This window comes from Argiope bruennichi, chromosome 8 (genome assembly GCF_947563725.1).
Source record: "Argiope bruennichi chromosome 8, qqArgBrue1.1, whole genome shotgun sequence".
Taxonomy (NCBI): Eukaryota; Metazoa; Arthropoda; class Arachnida; order Araneae; family Araneidae; genus Argiope; species Argiope bruennichi.
In genome coordinates this window covers 13,477,664-13,494,553 of record NC_079158.1, presented here as the reverse complement: position 1 = coordinate 13,494,553, position 16,890 = coordinate 13,477,664, and the positions used below count along the sequence as shown (strand labels likewise).

Here is a 16,890-nt window from a genome sequence, read left to right as displayed (position 1 = left end):
ATCCGAACTCGAGATTTTGACGAATCTCCGCGTTTTACACTTCTCCAAATACGAAAAGCAAATTTTCAACATGCCAGACTGTGTGCTCGTAGGTTGAACAGATAACTCTAAAAATGCTTTAAACTAGATGTATGAAATTTGGTATATGGTATTTACAATAAATTTAGAGATTTCCATCACTTGTTGTGCAAAATCCATTCATTTGTCCGGCTATAAGCTCACACGATAGATACAAGCGAAGAGAGCTAGATGAATAAAATTCGGTTAACACACTTAAGTAATTTTCACCAAGTCAGAGAAGGAAGTACAAATCGCTGTAAGGATGCTGGCTTGACGGAGAGCTGGCCAATAAGACGGCTTCTATTGGTTTACTGGGTTGTAATTTTGATTTTCAGGAATGAGAGAGAATAGGGGAGGAAGTGCAGCGAGGGGTTGAAAGAGTTTCAGCTGTCCAATAAGAATTTCCAAATTCTAGTTTCTTAGTGCATCTTAAAAATTGAATATCTTGGAGTTTTCCTTAAAGAGCATTTATTAGAATTAGTATATTTTCTTGTTTAGTATTTGCTTTTCAATTTCGTGCAGCAGATTGGGAATGCTTGTGGGAGTTCTTTAAAAGCGAGAAAGCATCCCGCTTTTTTTTTTGTCTGAGGTTTTAGTACACCCAATTCTATTCTACCAGAGCATTCTAGTTAGTACCATTTTTTTTTTCGTTGCACTTCCCTATAATCTACAGTTTCGCACAGGGCCTATGCAGTGCTATCTGGTAGAAGAGTTGATATAATCCAATTAGTATTTTATGCATTCACAGATATTTTTAATTAGAAAAAAAACTTTGCTTCTAATGATATAAATAATTTCTAGACTTGAAAAGTGAAAATATAAATATCGTTAGCGAAGTTTACTTTTTTACAATTATATCTGCAATCTAAAAAAGAAAATTAAATCCTACTGGATGCCTCTATGTTAATTCTTGTCCTACACGCTCATCTTTTTCTAAAAAATAATTTGCACATTGACACTGGTACTTTTTAAAACATGTTTCTAAGCCACTTTCACGTCCGAAAAGAAAAAGTGCGGTCTAATTTGAAAATGCATTTGTTTTACTTCTCACTAGCAGTCTCCAGGAATAATGTAGTTAGTACATAAACTGTGAAAAGCTTAAGAGAAAATCCATTATGATAATTAATTATAATATTATATAGTTGTTGAAAAATTATAATCTCTAAGAAAATATATTGCGCATGGGAAAGAATTTTCAAACTTTATTTTATATGGAACAAGAGATAGTTGTAATGTCTTTTGTTGACTAGTTAAGAAAGGACACATAAAACCATTTGTGAAACAGATTTAATATATCTTCAAATACTTAATAAATCAGGAAAATATTAAAATCAGTCAGCTGTTGAAGCCATAAATAAATCTGCATGAATGTCTTTAATAAATACAATAATCACTTTAAATAAGCACCAAAAACAACTGGAAAATTAGCTGTCTAAATATATCACACAGATGTTTGAGAAAAGTATTCTTTTCACTAGTTTGAGCATACTAATAAGCTCTTAATCCTATCTTGCATGTAAGCTTTAAAAGAACTGGTTTAATGATAGAATTATTGATTATTAATTTTTTTAAAAAGATAAATTTTAGAAAAGTTTAGTAGAAAGCAGTGCGAAAACAATTTTCTGTGCCCTTTCAAATTTAGAACAAAACTTTAGGAAGGAAATAAAACTAACCACAGATTATTTATAAATAAATGGAAGAAAGAAACTAATTACTTTGTGCTATAGAATATGTTATGCACATTATATACATCACTTATTACATTTATTTAATACATCTCAGAACTAGCTATGGCAGCTAGAAGTTAAAATTAAATTACAGAACTTATTAACTGCATATTTTAATTATCCTAAACACAATAGTTATTTCTATTACAAACTGTCACAAAACTTGGGGAGGGGTAAAGGAAAAGAAAACCCTGTATGCACTTTATGCACAAATGGAACGTTTAACAGCCAACGATATATATTAACAATAGTTTTATCACATTTTTAATATAGATATATAAGTTTGCATATAGATACTTTATATATTAATACATCATGACTGACAACGACAGTAAAAACTGTCATAACAAACTACATTTGATACAAAAAAAAAGCAATTATTTTGTGTCTGCCTTGAAATATCACAATGACAGATGAAAAGTTACATGCTGAAAAAAAGATCAAGAGTTGAAGAGAAAAATTAAGTAAAGCACTTTTCAGTCCAAAAACATATAGTTTGAAATAATTAAAGCAAATTGTTCTTAACTATTTCACAATTATGTTAAGTATGAAAGAGCTTTTCACATTTCATCTACAATTTTTTTCTTCAAAAATATCAAAATGCCAGCATTTAACTTAAATTTTTACACTCATTTTCAAATTATAAATTAAAATATTAAGTAATATTAAAAACAGTCATAATTAACAAGACATGTACTTTTCTCTCTCTTTTATATAATGGAAGAAAACACCTCTTAATTATTATTTCTAATAAGAATATAAGACAACTGTGTGGACCCAGTTTAAAAATTACTGCAAATTTCAGAACTATATACAAAGCAAAGAGAAGGGGAGAAAATATTGCAACATTTCATATATAAATAAGATGAAAGTATAAATTAAAATTACTACTTTGGAATTCATAACAAGAAAGGCACCATATTATTAAGGCTTTCATATTTTAGTATTAAAGGTACTGAGTGCAATAATGCTTACAAAAGTATACTCTCATAAGCAATTTGTTATATTATTAATTTAATAAAATACATTATTTTACTTAAATTAAACAAAACTTATTATTTTAGGTTACAAAACATTAACTTAAAATGAAAAATTCTTAATAGCATTGCATTTGCTAGATTTTAACCATTTGTAAGAAATAAAAAACGGAGAGTGTGTGCAAAATTTATTTTTTTGCCATTTAGCATAAATCTTTTGATGATTAATTTAACTTGATGCAGAAGAATCAGTATTAATGTGCAAGAATCATTTTGCAGGCAGATTCATTTAGCTTACATGCTCAGCTTCAATAAAGCTTAAACTCTTTGGCTATTAATATAAACTTGACAACACTTCTGCATATTATATATATATATATATATAAACTTAAAATGAAAATTTTGAAGTATCTCAAAGGGGTAAAATTTTTAATCAGCCTAAGTTTGTGAAATAATATTTAGACAAATATTTCAATTATTTAATTTTTTTTTTTTTTTACATAAATACTCATATTCACAATAATATTTATTATTGTTGGGGCATTTTCTAAATAAGTATGTTATAGAAAACAATAACAAGAAAAATGTTTAATGCTGAAAAGGGATGAAGCTTCTCTGACTATCAATGTATAAGTTTCAAAAGAATCTTTATCCTTTTTCCATGACTAACAGTTTTAATGTCTATATTATTATTTACAACATGTAATAAAGATTACAGCATTCATTATTATTCTAAAGTACACTTTTTTTTTTTTCTGAAACATTGCTTTAATTCCAAATTTTTTTCAAATACATTATGAAATTAAGCTTAAGTTGTGATCCCAACAGTAAAGAATACAAATGTTTCAATTCAAAAATTCTTCAACTAATGCATTTTATATTGCACTCAGTCCTATAATATTATTTGCAGACATTCTCTTTTAATAATCTAAAGAGAAAATCAAGTTTTTAAATTTAAATCTAACAGCATATGATACCGGAGTTAGATTTTTTTTTAAATTACTCAAGGCAAATATTAAACTTGATAAACTATAGAATTATCAAACTTATATTATTACCATCATTTTTGTACTTTAAAATTCCTTAGATAAATCAAATGGATAGATGTGGTACACATGTTTTATAATACAGCTTATAAAACATGTGTAACTTCTAAATAATTCCATATTCAACATTTGGAATCCACAAATAGAAGCAAAAATGGTCAAATGATTACGATCAAATAAAAAAAAAGTATGCCACAAATTGCATTAAAATTTATTTAAACATTTTAATTAAGCAACCATCAATATCAAGAGCAAATACATTTTCCCAACATAAGCATATGAAATTATTTCTTGATGAAATCTAAAAGATATTACATTTTACATAACTGTAAGGGAGGGGAAGAGAGTGAATTATGTAGAGTTGCATCCATTTCATGGTATGAAATAATTAAACAGACATGTATTTTAGAATAAGGTTTATTAAATAATGATAATCTTAAAATGAATTTGAATAACAGAAACTAATTATAGAATTCTCCTACAGATAGCACCCATGAATCAAAGAACAAAAGTTCTTTGCTTGTGTGCATGCTTAAAAAATATGCAATCATAATTTTGTTTCAATATAATTGAATCATTAAATGGAAAACATCAAACTTTTTTATAAATATTCACTACTAGTTATTTTATATAATTTGAAATGTATAATAAAAAAACCAAAATTTAAATTTTATTAGAAATGTGTTTAAGGTAAAATATTAATACTCATTAATGCTTTACTATGCACTCGAATTGTAATCAAAAGACTTTTGAAACCGTAGTCAATATAGCATTTCTTTTCTTTTTTAAATATTTTTTCATCATTTGTAAAAATCTCTTCTTCATAATTAACTATTTCATTATGAGAAGCAAACAATGCTTGAAGAAATTTTTTTTTAAAAAATACACATTGGTGTTATTTTTTTAAGTTGTTCTACATACAGTAAATACAATCATCGCAATAATCACATATATTTTATTTTAAGGTAATGACTTTCAAAATTCTCTTCAATGAAAGAAAAATATTTAAACACACAAGCAATAATTAATAAACATTACTAAGCTAAAAGCTATTTAAAAAAGTAAATTTAATTCAAATCTTGCAAAAAAAAATTTAAAGTTCATTTCAAATTTAAAATATTAATAATCAAATTATTTATTTATTTATTTGAGGATCAGGTGCAGGGTACACTAATATGGAATTGATTTATATTGATAAAAAAATAATCCAAAATGTTTACATTTTTTAAAATTTATTGATCACGTATTTGTTAATAACTGATTAAACATATTTAAAATTTCTTCAAAAGCAAACCAATTTAATTTAAATACACAAATTATAATCAAGAATTAATTGGAATGTTTCAGAAATCTGGATAAATTAAATTTTTTTTTGTGGCATGCTTTTCTTTTTTAAATGTAGCATTTCACATCCTCTTAAAAAGATTTCAGAACAATGAACGATTTAATTAATTTCCTTATTACTATGGAATAGAAACACTATATAATTAAAAGCAAAATTAGAAGTCACAATAGGGCTTTGTTGCATTTTTATGATTAAAAAAATTGAATGTTTCAAATGCAAATATTATGTAATTTTGCTATTATTCAACAAATGTTAAGGATTATGCAAAAATATAAAATCATGACTCAAAATAGAATATGTAATCTTATGTGGAAAACAAATTTTAAGTTATCATTGAGAAAACTTAAAAATGTTCCTTGAGAAAAAATTTCATTATTATCAATAAATTTATTAAAGCTATGCTAGAATTAAATCAAATTAATTATAAATTTTCATAAACACAATGGAATAAAAGAATAAGATGAAAAATTGTAATTTTTCGATTATATTTCTTAGAACTGATACAAGCAGAAAATACTGACTTCCTTACATTACAATGTAGCTTTCTTTTCATAATGTAGGTTTAATAAAAAGATTTTATATATAATCTTTCATGTCCTAATTAAAAATAATAATAATAGTTATATGCAAAGTGAAAACATTTTCAATGTAAATTATACCAGGTGCAATAAGAAAAATTTAGTAGTTAGCAATTAAAAGAAAATCTAAGATATTATGTAATTAAAGTAATCATATTAAAAAGAGTAATTTACAAGTAAAGAAAGAACTAAAATGCTAAGTGTTTTACAATAAATTAATTAATTACATATAATTAAAGACCGATTCTTAAACATTATCAGGTTGAATGTTTGCAGAAATTTGCATTATTATATATTTAAATTAATATGTTTAATATCAAAATGTCGTTCATCTTTTTTGGATTTCATATATTTTTTGTCATTATAATAAATATGCTAAGTTTTTGATATTTCTTTCTTTAAATAGAATGGACCTAAAAAATTTTTTCTCTCACACTAAAAATTAAAAGAAAAAAAATTAATCTAGAAAAATTAAAAGATACATGATTTATATCTCTATTGTACATGTAAATGTAGATCTAGAGCATTTTAGATCTCTAATAATAATAAAGGAGAATATGCATCTGTTGACATTCTACAAGACAAACTGTTTGATGTAGTATTATTAAATTTGACATAGATTTAACTTGGAGGTTTTTAAAAATTTTACATAGAATTTTGATAAATTAAAATTATGTTATATAATATTGAAGCTCCTGAAAATATCACAGAATAAAACTGTTTTTTTACACCATTTTAAAAATAATTTTTTGATTAAAATATGTAATTTTGTCTTAAATTTTAACAATTTTCTTAAGAAGTATTTTTACATAATTTTCAACAAGTTTTCTTAGTATCAATGAAATTTAACCTTTTAAGGAAGTAACCCGAGTTTATTTGCATTACATTTATTAGTATATATGGCATTAAAAAATAATTTGATCCTTAAGTGGTTAAATTATTTTCATTGCTTCATCAAATATTTTATCATTTAGCTTCCAACAATGGATGAAGAAAAATTCTATTTATTATTTGCAGTTTCCATGAGGAATAAGAATATGAAATTACAATACTACGAGAAACAATATACAATTAAAAAGATTTTCACAATCATATTTTTAACCATCCTATAATGCCATGAAACTTGAATTAATTAGGTAGTCTCATTTATGTAATAAGCAAAACAAACATAATAGAATAAATGGTATTACAATTTTATGCTTAAAAATACTTTAAGGGAATCGTGAAACTTCACGTTATGCATAAGAATATTTCTGTATATGGACTATGAAAATTGGTTGTATTTAATTAAATTATACATTGCCAATATCCCCCAACAAACCAAATAATAGAAAAAAAAAGACTAAACAGTCAAATTATATAGCATAAAAGGAGAAAAGAATGTTATTTCAAGCATTTATACATCAATCTGTCAATTCTGGTGCAAAACAGTATGTAAATTATTCCATTCCTAATAAAGTATAATTCACAGATATATTAAACCAAAATATTCTATGCATTTTTTTATTAAAATTTTCAAGATATAAGATAAAACAAAGTCGCTCAAGTATACTTATCTAATTAATTTTATTTAAAATAATCTCAGTCAAAATGGGATTGTTCCTTTTAAAGCTGGCTTAGTGCCAAAGTGTTCAAATTTCATAATTATTAAACTGTAATAAAAGCTGTGTTATTTGTCAAACTTCTGCAAACATTTAAATAATACTATTTACCTCTATCATTTATAAGCATAGGAAAATAATCATATTATTTATAGCCTTAAACCAAGGTTGTAATTTAAGCAACATAATTTCATTAAATACATTTTAGCTTGTGAAGCTGAACTTGGCATATGCTATCATATCTGAAATAAGCAGTATAAAAATGTGCCATGGATTTTCTACAAAATTTTATGCTTTATTCTTGTAATAAGTAACAAAACTCTATAGAAACAGGCAAATGCTCTAAGCAATATGTACCCACTATCTAAAGGCTAGTATTGTGTACTAATATTTGTTATTGAGTTTAAAAATGGATTTGAACTTCTATTTGCATAGTAAGCAGTTTCCCAGAGGTCATCACTATTATCCTGTTAATAAAAGATATTCTATTGTTAATAATTTCAGTGAGAAACCTCAGCTATATAGAGCATGGTTCAGTATAAGTCTATAAATATTATAAGCTAAAAGCCTGTTATAAAATGAGAATTATTAAAATTGTCCTGTGAGAACTTTTATTTTCCTTTCTTAATTGTCACTGAATACGAAATCTTAGCAATGAATTCAGCTTTTTGTGCATTATTGTTATATGAAACACTACTTGGATAAGAGAAAAAATTAAATTTATCTGCTATGCTACAAATCTTAAACCGAACACAAAAATGAGTAAGTCACAGATATATAAATAATACCAATTTTTCCCATTATGAGATAATTTTACTAGAAGATATAGTTTCATAATTAATTTGTAATACAAGGCATTGCTTCATTTATTATTCATTATTTTCCGAGGGGGAAAGATTGAACATATGAGATATTGACAAATTAAAGATAAAAAATGATTACACAGCCAATAAGATTATAAATAATTTTAAACACTTTTTTAATCGATCTTTTTCTTTTAATTTACTTCCGAACAAGGAAAGGTTTATCACAAATTCTATAAACATATAAAATCTAATTCATGAAGGCAAATTATGAAAATAAATCTACAAAAGCAACATAAAAACAATTATTTACACTAACATCACCTTTATGACACACATATATATACACAAACAATTTCATTCATAAAATGCAAAAACTGTCCTAATTTTTAAAATCATGGTATATCATCAAAGGTAAATATTTTTTTAACTGTTAAGCTATCCCAATGTTAAATTATCTTATTTAACTAGTGAAAAAAATTATATAAACCATGTCATTTTTTAGTAACCTAGCTTTGTTAAAGTTTGAAATATTCATTTGGATGCATAAAATTTAGGGTGATATTTTGATGGTCAAATTGAAATTTTCTTCTTTAATCTATTAAAATTCATACACAATATTTCAATAGATTTAATTTAATGCTTGAAATCAAATTTTTAAACAAAGTTAAATACTGTCTATTTCTGTCATAAAAGTATAAAGATTTTAACACGTCATAACAACTGCAGATAAAATGCAAACTGCAGCAGTGAGAGAATTATATGAAGCCAATTTTTTAAATATTATATAGCAGATTCTTTTTAATACAAAAATTCATTTCCATGTCATTTTTCATAAAATTATAAATTAGCATTATATATATATATATATATATATTATCATTGATTATCATTAATTCTAGATTGTGAACCTGGTGATTGATAAGTATTATGAAAATTAGTGACTTCAGATTCACACAAAGAGTCTATAGACAATGGAACAGATGCAGAAATATGAGGTGATCCAAGCTTACATGGAGTATGTTGAATTTGTTGATACGAACGAGTATTAATAGTCATAATGCGATCATCATACAAAGAAAAGCGTGGATTTTTCAGTTGATTGCTGGAAGAGACTTCTTTAACTTCCTCAACATTACTTCTTGAATTATCCACATTAATAACACGAGATTCACTTTCCTGACAAACTTTGACAGGGCTTGCACCTAGCACAACAGTAGCTTTATTGGAACCTTCCAACTTTGCTATTGGTAGAGTGTTTGGTCTTTTCATTTTTGGATTACTTTCAGTGCAAAGCTGAGGATGTGTCTGACTTTGAACAAACCCGTTTTGGAAAGGATATTTCTTGCGTCGATCATCATCCAAGCCATTAGCATTGTCTATAGGTACTGTCTGACTGTAAATTTGCCTATTTGCAACTGGACGTACAACAGTCTGTGTCATACTGAATTCATCATTGGGATCCATGATGTATACTTCAGTATCCATGCTTTGCACTTTAGAAAGATTTGAAACTCCTAAAGGTTTTGGAACTGTATTGTGCCCATTTGGTAATTTGGGTACAATAACTGTTGGAGGTTCAATAGCTTTGGGAATAGTAGCAGCTTCCACTGCTGAAATATTTGGTTCGGTGCTTGAAGAACCCTTTGGAAATTTGAAGAAATTTTTAAAACCTCCAACAATTCCAGCACTTTTTTTCGTTCCTTTTGCATCTTTCATGACAGTGTGGCCATTTGCCATCTGAAGAGAATGTCCATTACCAGGAACATTAGGTTGCTTTGGCATAGTGCTCACTATATGGACAGCATTTTGAACATAAGGAATAGGATTAACTGCACGAGTTGAGTGGCTAAGAATATCATTTGGAACTAGAGCATTGCTTTCTGATGCTTCATTAGTCTGAAGTGTGTTAAATAAGTCTGTTTCAAAATTAAAGCTGTTGGCTGAATTATTGCGAGTGCTAAATTTATCATTTTTTTCAACTAGAGAGTTTCCACTAATAGTCACATCCTCAATAGGTTCCATAATTAAATTTCGTTCCATGGTTGGGTTTTTCCCTTGATATGGCTGCAATGGCACAGTTACTTTCAGACCAGGTGTAATATTGTTATTAGTGGAGAGATTTTTGAGATTGTTACCATTACTGCTAGAATTACTTGGACACGATCTGGGAGTGAGTTCTGAAGGAGACATTGTTATGCTTGTCTCTGCTGTATTTTCTGACATACTAAAATCACCACTGTATCGACTGTCCACACCCCAGTTTGTTGGACTTAAGGCATCTGCATTACTTTTCATTATAGGCATTTCAAAAGTGGAACCTCTAAACCAGCCATTGGAAGACGCTTGAATAATATTTGATGTGGTATGAACATCAGCTGATGTAGGATTAACTGTTGGACTAACGCCTTGGATTGTTGTACCAGCTGTAAAATCAAGCAGATTTTCAAACATTAATAATTTACAGAATGAAAAAAAATAATTACAAAATTAAAATAGATATTTACAACATTTGCCTTTTGGTAAAAAAAATAAGAATTTTGTCCAATTAATAATTCAAAGAGATCTGGAAACTGTTTTAATCTCTCTACCAAATGTGCAAAAAGGTAAAATTGATGAAGTTTGCATCGATTTTCTGTTTTTGTTTTAGGTGTGAGGAGTAGATTCTAATACAGTTGGATTTTTTCACTTCGATTTTGAAATTTTAAAAGGCTTTGGATATAAAATATCATTATTTTAGATATGGTGCAATACACAAATCCTATATCAGATCTTATTTTTTAACAGAGTAATAATGGCTTTTACCAAACAAGTTTACCAGCTTGCAAACAAAATACCTATCCATTTTATGTGTTACTATAATTATCACATCCTCAAAGATGAGTATTTTATCATCTGTCGAGCAGTGACATCAACAGATCATCACTCAATACAACAATAAACAGATCCCAAGAGGTATGACACGATTTTCTCTTTATCTCTCATGTTTTACACTTCATGAACTTATATACTGTAGTACAAATTTAAAAAAAAAAAATCATAGTAAACTTTATTTGAAATTCATTCTATAATGAGACCTAAAAAAATACAACATGCATAGTTAATATCAAAAGGAGAATAATTAGAAAATGGCTAACTTTACATAAAAACATGATATGCATGCAGGAAAACATGAGAGATAGATACAGTTACAGGAATTAAAGTCATGTTACATTACCTTCAGGATATGCTGGAATTCAAGTTGTTCATACTTGTTGAATCTGAAATACTTGTAGAAATGACTTACATCTGACATGATTATTGAATAGATACTGATTAAAATTGTGAAAAATATTGGAGACTGTATAACAAACATGGAACTGTTGTAAGCAATAAATACTGTAGACACAGAAATGAGATCACCAATAGCACACTGGCAAATAGGTTACTATTGTACTTACAATTATATAGGTTTCCATACAGATGAACTTTAGTGGCAGGTCATTCAACATATCATATTTATCATAAAATGCAGATGTAATCTAAGCTAACTATGGATAAGACTTAATTCAAGAAATTTATAGATCGATATTTTCATAATAATTCCCACTCAGCTGAAAAATATATAATTTTAGTGCCAACAAGAATAATCAAGGGTAGAAAAATAACTATTTGCCAACCAAACTTTGGAAACTATAGTTGAAAAAAATTTCAGCTAAGAAAGATTCTCCTAGATAAACAAAGTGGTATCAATGTGAGGTCTCAGTAGTAACAAAGTTGCATGGTGAAGTGGCTTCTTGATGAAGATGGAAAAATACAGGAAAATGCCATTTCATCATAGGACATAACCAGAATTACAAAACAAATTTACTTTTGAATTATCTCTTCACTTATCTTTTCAACAAATTTTAAAAAATTGGAGAAATTTGGTCAATATGAAAGCTTCATTTGATTGATGGACATTTTGGTCTTTATCAACCAAAAGAAAGAAGAAGGCAGAGAAAAAAAGAAAGGCAGAGAAAATGTCAAGTCTTAATAAATATTAGGAATATATAACAAAATATTTTAGTGCATGATGAGTCATGACATTTGATAGCTATCCAGATCCTACAGAAAAGAGCTAAAAATCTGCCAAGCTCTTCTGTAATTAAAACACTACTGAATATATTTCAAAAAGAAAAATTCCTCTCAAATGAAGACAGTAAAAAAGTGCTTCATTTTAATATTAATTTAATAATTTTTAATGAAAATAACACAGCAGAAGAAATTGTAAATGAAACAACAGTTATCAGTAAAACTGTGAAAATAAATACAATCTATCCGATTGTAGTAGCAGAAGAGACCTCCTATTAATTACTCTTAGTGCTTTAATGCTAATGAAAGTAATTGACTGTTTTTGATGAAAAGTAGAAAGAAAAATCAAATCTTTTCTATATCCCAGCACATTTCAAGATGCCAAAGATATATATTGTTTTTATACATTTTCAGTAGACAGACTTGACATCAGACATTTTCAAAAAGGGGAAATGAAATTCAATAAGCTTCTTGATAAAGATACAGAAATACAAAATGCTGCCAGTAAGGAAATCATGTTACCTTACATGCTGTATCGTCTTTGTAATCTTATTCCAGGGGTGTTTGTGGGACCCCAAAAAATCCCCTGAAACTTTTACGGACTTACTACCGGCATTTTGGAGTTTCGAGAAGGGGGGGGGGAGAAATGAAAAATTACAATTATGAAGTATTGAATGACCTAATTATAAAAGTTCAATGAATTACTTTTTTTGCAAAATTAATAACTATAAATTTTCAAACATATAAACTACTACATTTTATGCAAATCTTTTAAATTACCTGAATTAATTCTTTTAAAAAAAATTATCTAATTTCTGCTGCTTTTTTTTTATTTTCTGATGTTTGTGGGCTTGTCTTTCTTTTGTGGTGTACTTCATAATTGCAGGAAGGTTGACTTTTATTATCCTCATTTACAGTTGAAGAAATTTCCTCGAGAACTGCACATGCAGAGGTAGAAGCAGTTTGCTTTTCTGCTAATGTAGAAGGTTTTTCAGAGACTTTTATAGGTGACTCATCTGAAATACATGTTTTTAAGTCCTCTTGATATGTTTTCCAACTTCTGTTCATATTCAGTAAGAGATCTTTGTGAATTGGATCAGTCATTGGATTTTTTGAGCCATATTTTTCACATGAGGTTTCTTTAGAAGCCATTAAATCATATTTAATAGTCTGCACTGCATCTAGGGAATCAATCTTAAGAGAGGTTCTATAGTCAGTGACAAGTGTATCCATTAAGTTGAATGCACTTTCCACTAATGGGCCATGGAAGCAGCTAAGGCAGGCTTTGACCCATTTAGCCAATGTAGGATACTTATAATCATTTGTGAAATCATCTTTTAAATTAAAAACTTTAGACCAATATTTATCAATTGTACACTTGACTTGATTTCCACTTTCATCAGATGTGTAGAGCATTTCTTTGGTGATATCAATATCACTCTGGTATAACCTTATTTCAGCTTCTACTTTTGACTTTTCATTATCACTAAAAATATGGGACATAAAAGATGATAATTTTTCAAAAGCTAATATTGTACTGGTTTTACCTCTTAGCTCTGGATCTAATGCTGTAAAACTAATTAGATATGAATTTTTAAGGGGTAATTTCTGTTTCATATGCTGAAATTTCTAAATGAAATTCTCTTGCGTACATAAATAAAAAAATATTTCAATAAGCGAAACGAAAAATTTACACGTGCATCAATAAATGAAACGAAAATTTTACACAGCGAAGAAAAAAAAGTTCCGAAGCGATCAATGACAAATAGCTAATACGGCGAAAAATCCCCTTCTCTACTTATTGGCGCCACGCCAGTAGAGATAAGACCTTTGAACCCAGAGTCACGTTATCGCACATCTGGTCGAACGAAGTCTCCCCCTTTTTTTTCTGCCGCGCCTACTTGCCGAAAAGAATCCAGAAGAGAATGTCCGAGAACCGGGGGAATGAGTCATAACTCGCAATAAGGAAAGAACAAAAAAGTTTTTTCTCCCTTTTCACGCATTATCACTGCCTTTGGAGAAAGAAAGGAAAAGTTTTCACCACACACACTGACCTTGCGTTTTCTGCTTTAAAAGCAAACAAAATTACCCAGATCAAAATAAATAATTCATTATTATTCCTACTTCCTTTTGAACGACGATCCCCGGAAATTCCGGGGATCGAAGTTCAAAATCCCCGGAATTCCGGGGTTTCCCCGGAGCACAAACACCCCTGTTATTCTCTAAATGAGGCTAGTTTCGTAACTTATACCTAACTTCTAAAGTAAAGCAGCTTCAGTCTGGTTGCACTTCCACCAACAGAAAAATAATTACATTGAGGACATTACTGAGAACATCAATTGGGCAAGTTGAAAGGCAATATAGCACAAACTGCAGATCGATAAGTAAATAAACCTCACAAGAACTGCTTCATTAATACTGCCTGTAAATGCTACAAAGAAAAAGATGTAGGAACAAAGTACTCTGTGAATTGTACATCATCCACCAATGTTCCAAAAGACATTGATAATGGAATGAGCTTAAGTTAATGAAGATGCTGCCAATGACTTTAATTAGAACAGCTAATTTCATTCAAATATGATATACAAAATTATTCTACCTAAAAAAATTAATTTCACAATCAACTTTTTTTTTCTTAATTTGTACTACATTTAACATTAATCTCAATACCTAAGCACCAACAGAAAATTGATGAAGACTTCAAATAAATCTTCAGACATGTAAATACAGAGATTAAAACAATTTCCAGTTTTCCATAAATTAAGCAAAGATGCAGATTCTCCCTCCCCCTGGGAGGGGGGAGTTAACTTCCAGGCTTTTTTACTTTAAGGCAAATGTTATAAAGCCAACTTGGTATAGTTTGCTATCATCATTCTTAAAATTCATAATAATTTTAAAAATTATAGATTCCCCCCCCCTTCCGTAAAAAATTATACATTAGAGTCTGACAATAACCTCTGCCTAATTTTCTAATACATTTCTTAGAATAATCAAATCTCTTAGATTCTCTTAAAACATAAAATGAATATATGAGGCACACTGGAACAAGAAATCAATGAATACATTAGAATACATAAAATAAAATTAATTTTTTGAAAGATTGTCAGAAAAAAATTTTTAAACATTCTATTGTTAAAATGCAATGCAAAAATATTACCAGTTGCATACAGAGGATTCAAATATACAAATAACATTTTACTAAATAAATGTAAAAATAATTTTGAATACTACGCATTTGTCATTAATATTTCATTTCTGTAAATCAATTACTTCCAACAAATTATAAGATATGCAATATAAATAAGTTATTTAATTTTGGAAAATTATGTGTAGATATTAAAAAATATCTTGTGAAAGTACATTCAACTATGAAAATATTTTCTTATGGCTCAATTGTAAGAAACTGAAAAATACATTCAAAACTTAATTTTTTAATAGATAAAAAATGAAATGCAAACATCTGTTTTTCATACTTCTACGAGAATGGTATTAGTTAGTTAATAAAAGGAAGAGAAATCTAAAGTATGAATTAGTTTGTAAATAAGATAAAGTTATGAAGGAGATAAGTATGAAAGTTGTGTGCATGTGAGAGAAAAAGGAGCAGACAATGATTCTGATTTCCAGAAAAATTTTAACATTTGTATTCCGGATTACAATTTATATTTTCTCTTTAAAAAATGCTGTATGCTTTAAAGTTTATATATTAAGAAACATAAAAAATCCACTCCGAGTCAAATTTTATGAAACATTGCATCCAACCTTTATGTCGATCCCATAACGTAGGCAATTCAGATAGTCTTTCTTCTACACAAAGAGCTGTTAGTCTTGCTTCAGCATCTTGATCCCAGCAATCTTCTATTGTTTCTTTCAGTGCTCTAATTGCCTGAAATAAGAAGGTTCAGTAATTCTTAGGTATAAACAATTAAAAACATTTTAAAGTAAAGCTTTGAAATGGCTTTCAATATTTTAACTGCACTTTCTTATAAGAACTACATATTTTCAAAAATAACATAGTTTCTTTGAAAAGCCTTATTTTATTTCCTCTTTGCCATGTGGCAGCATTGGGAATAACGGGGGGAAAAGCGATTTTCATCGGAAACATATTTATTTAAAAGGAGAAAATTTAAAGTATATACTTGAGTGTGAAAGGTCTCTTATCTTGATCATAAAATATTTGGTTATTTCAAGACAAGTAATTGCTAAGTCATGGACTCTAGTGATTAATAAGTTTTAGTTACTTTGAATAAGCCACAAAAATTTTATTTTTAATTTCCTACTCCTTAAAACTGTCAAATAAGGCTGGTATTTTTTTATAAATAATTTCGTTTGTGTTTATTGATATTTTAAAGTTTAAACTTTCTTCTTATATTTGAGATTTTTTTCATTTATGTCTAAATTATATTATTAAGAATAATAGATAATTTAATTCATAATTTCATTGAAATTTTAATAAATGTTACTTTCACAGGGATATCTGAAAAACAGTTCCTTGAATCATCCAAGAACAAACTAACACCTTGCCCTTTTAAGAAAAAATATAAAAATACCACTTTCAAAAACAAAAAGCATCACTACACCAATTGGCCAACATATACAACTTCAAACACACAAGTTGCATACATTAGCCTATATTTCGAATCACAGCAGCTTCAAAGGTCTTGAATTAAAAAAATCCAGAATTATACAGAAAAGAATTAGAA

General features: G+C 27.9%; 1 protein-coding gene across 1 annotated transcript in view; it reads right to left on the bottom strand.

The window, feature by feature from the left end:
• Positions 1–1,329: 1,329 nt before the first annotated feature.
• Positions 1,330–16,890, bottom strand: part of LOC129981369 (uncharacterized) — a 102,653-nt gene continuing 87,092 nt past the window's right edge. The window contains exons 9-10 of the mRNA XM_056092194.1: positions 15,950–16,073; positions 1,330–10,563 (exon numbers count right to left, since the gene is read on the bottom strand). Of these exons, the coding sequence (XP_055948169.1) occupies positions 9,017–10,563; positions 15,950–16,073 (1,671 nt within the window). The 3' untranslated portion in view covers positions 1,330–9,016. The remainder of the gene's footprint in view (positions 10,564–15,949; positions 16,074–16,890) is intronic.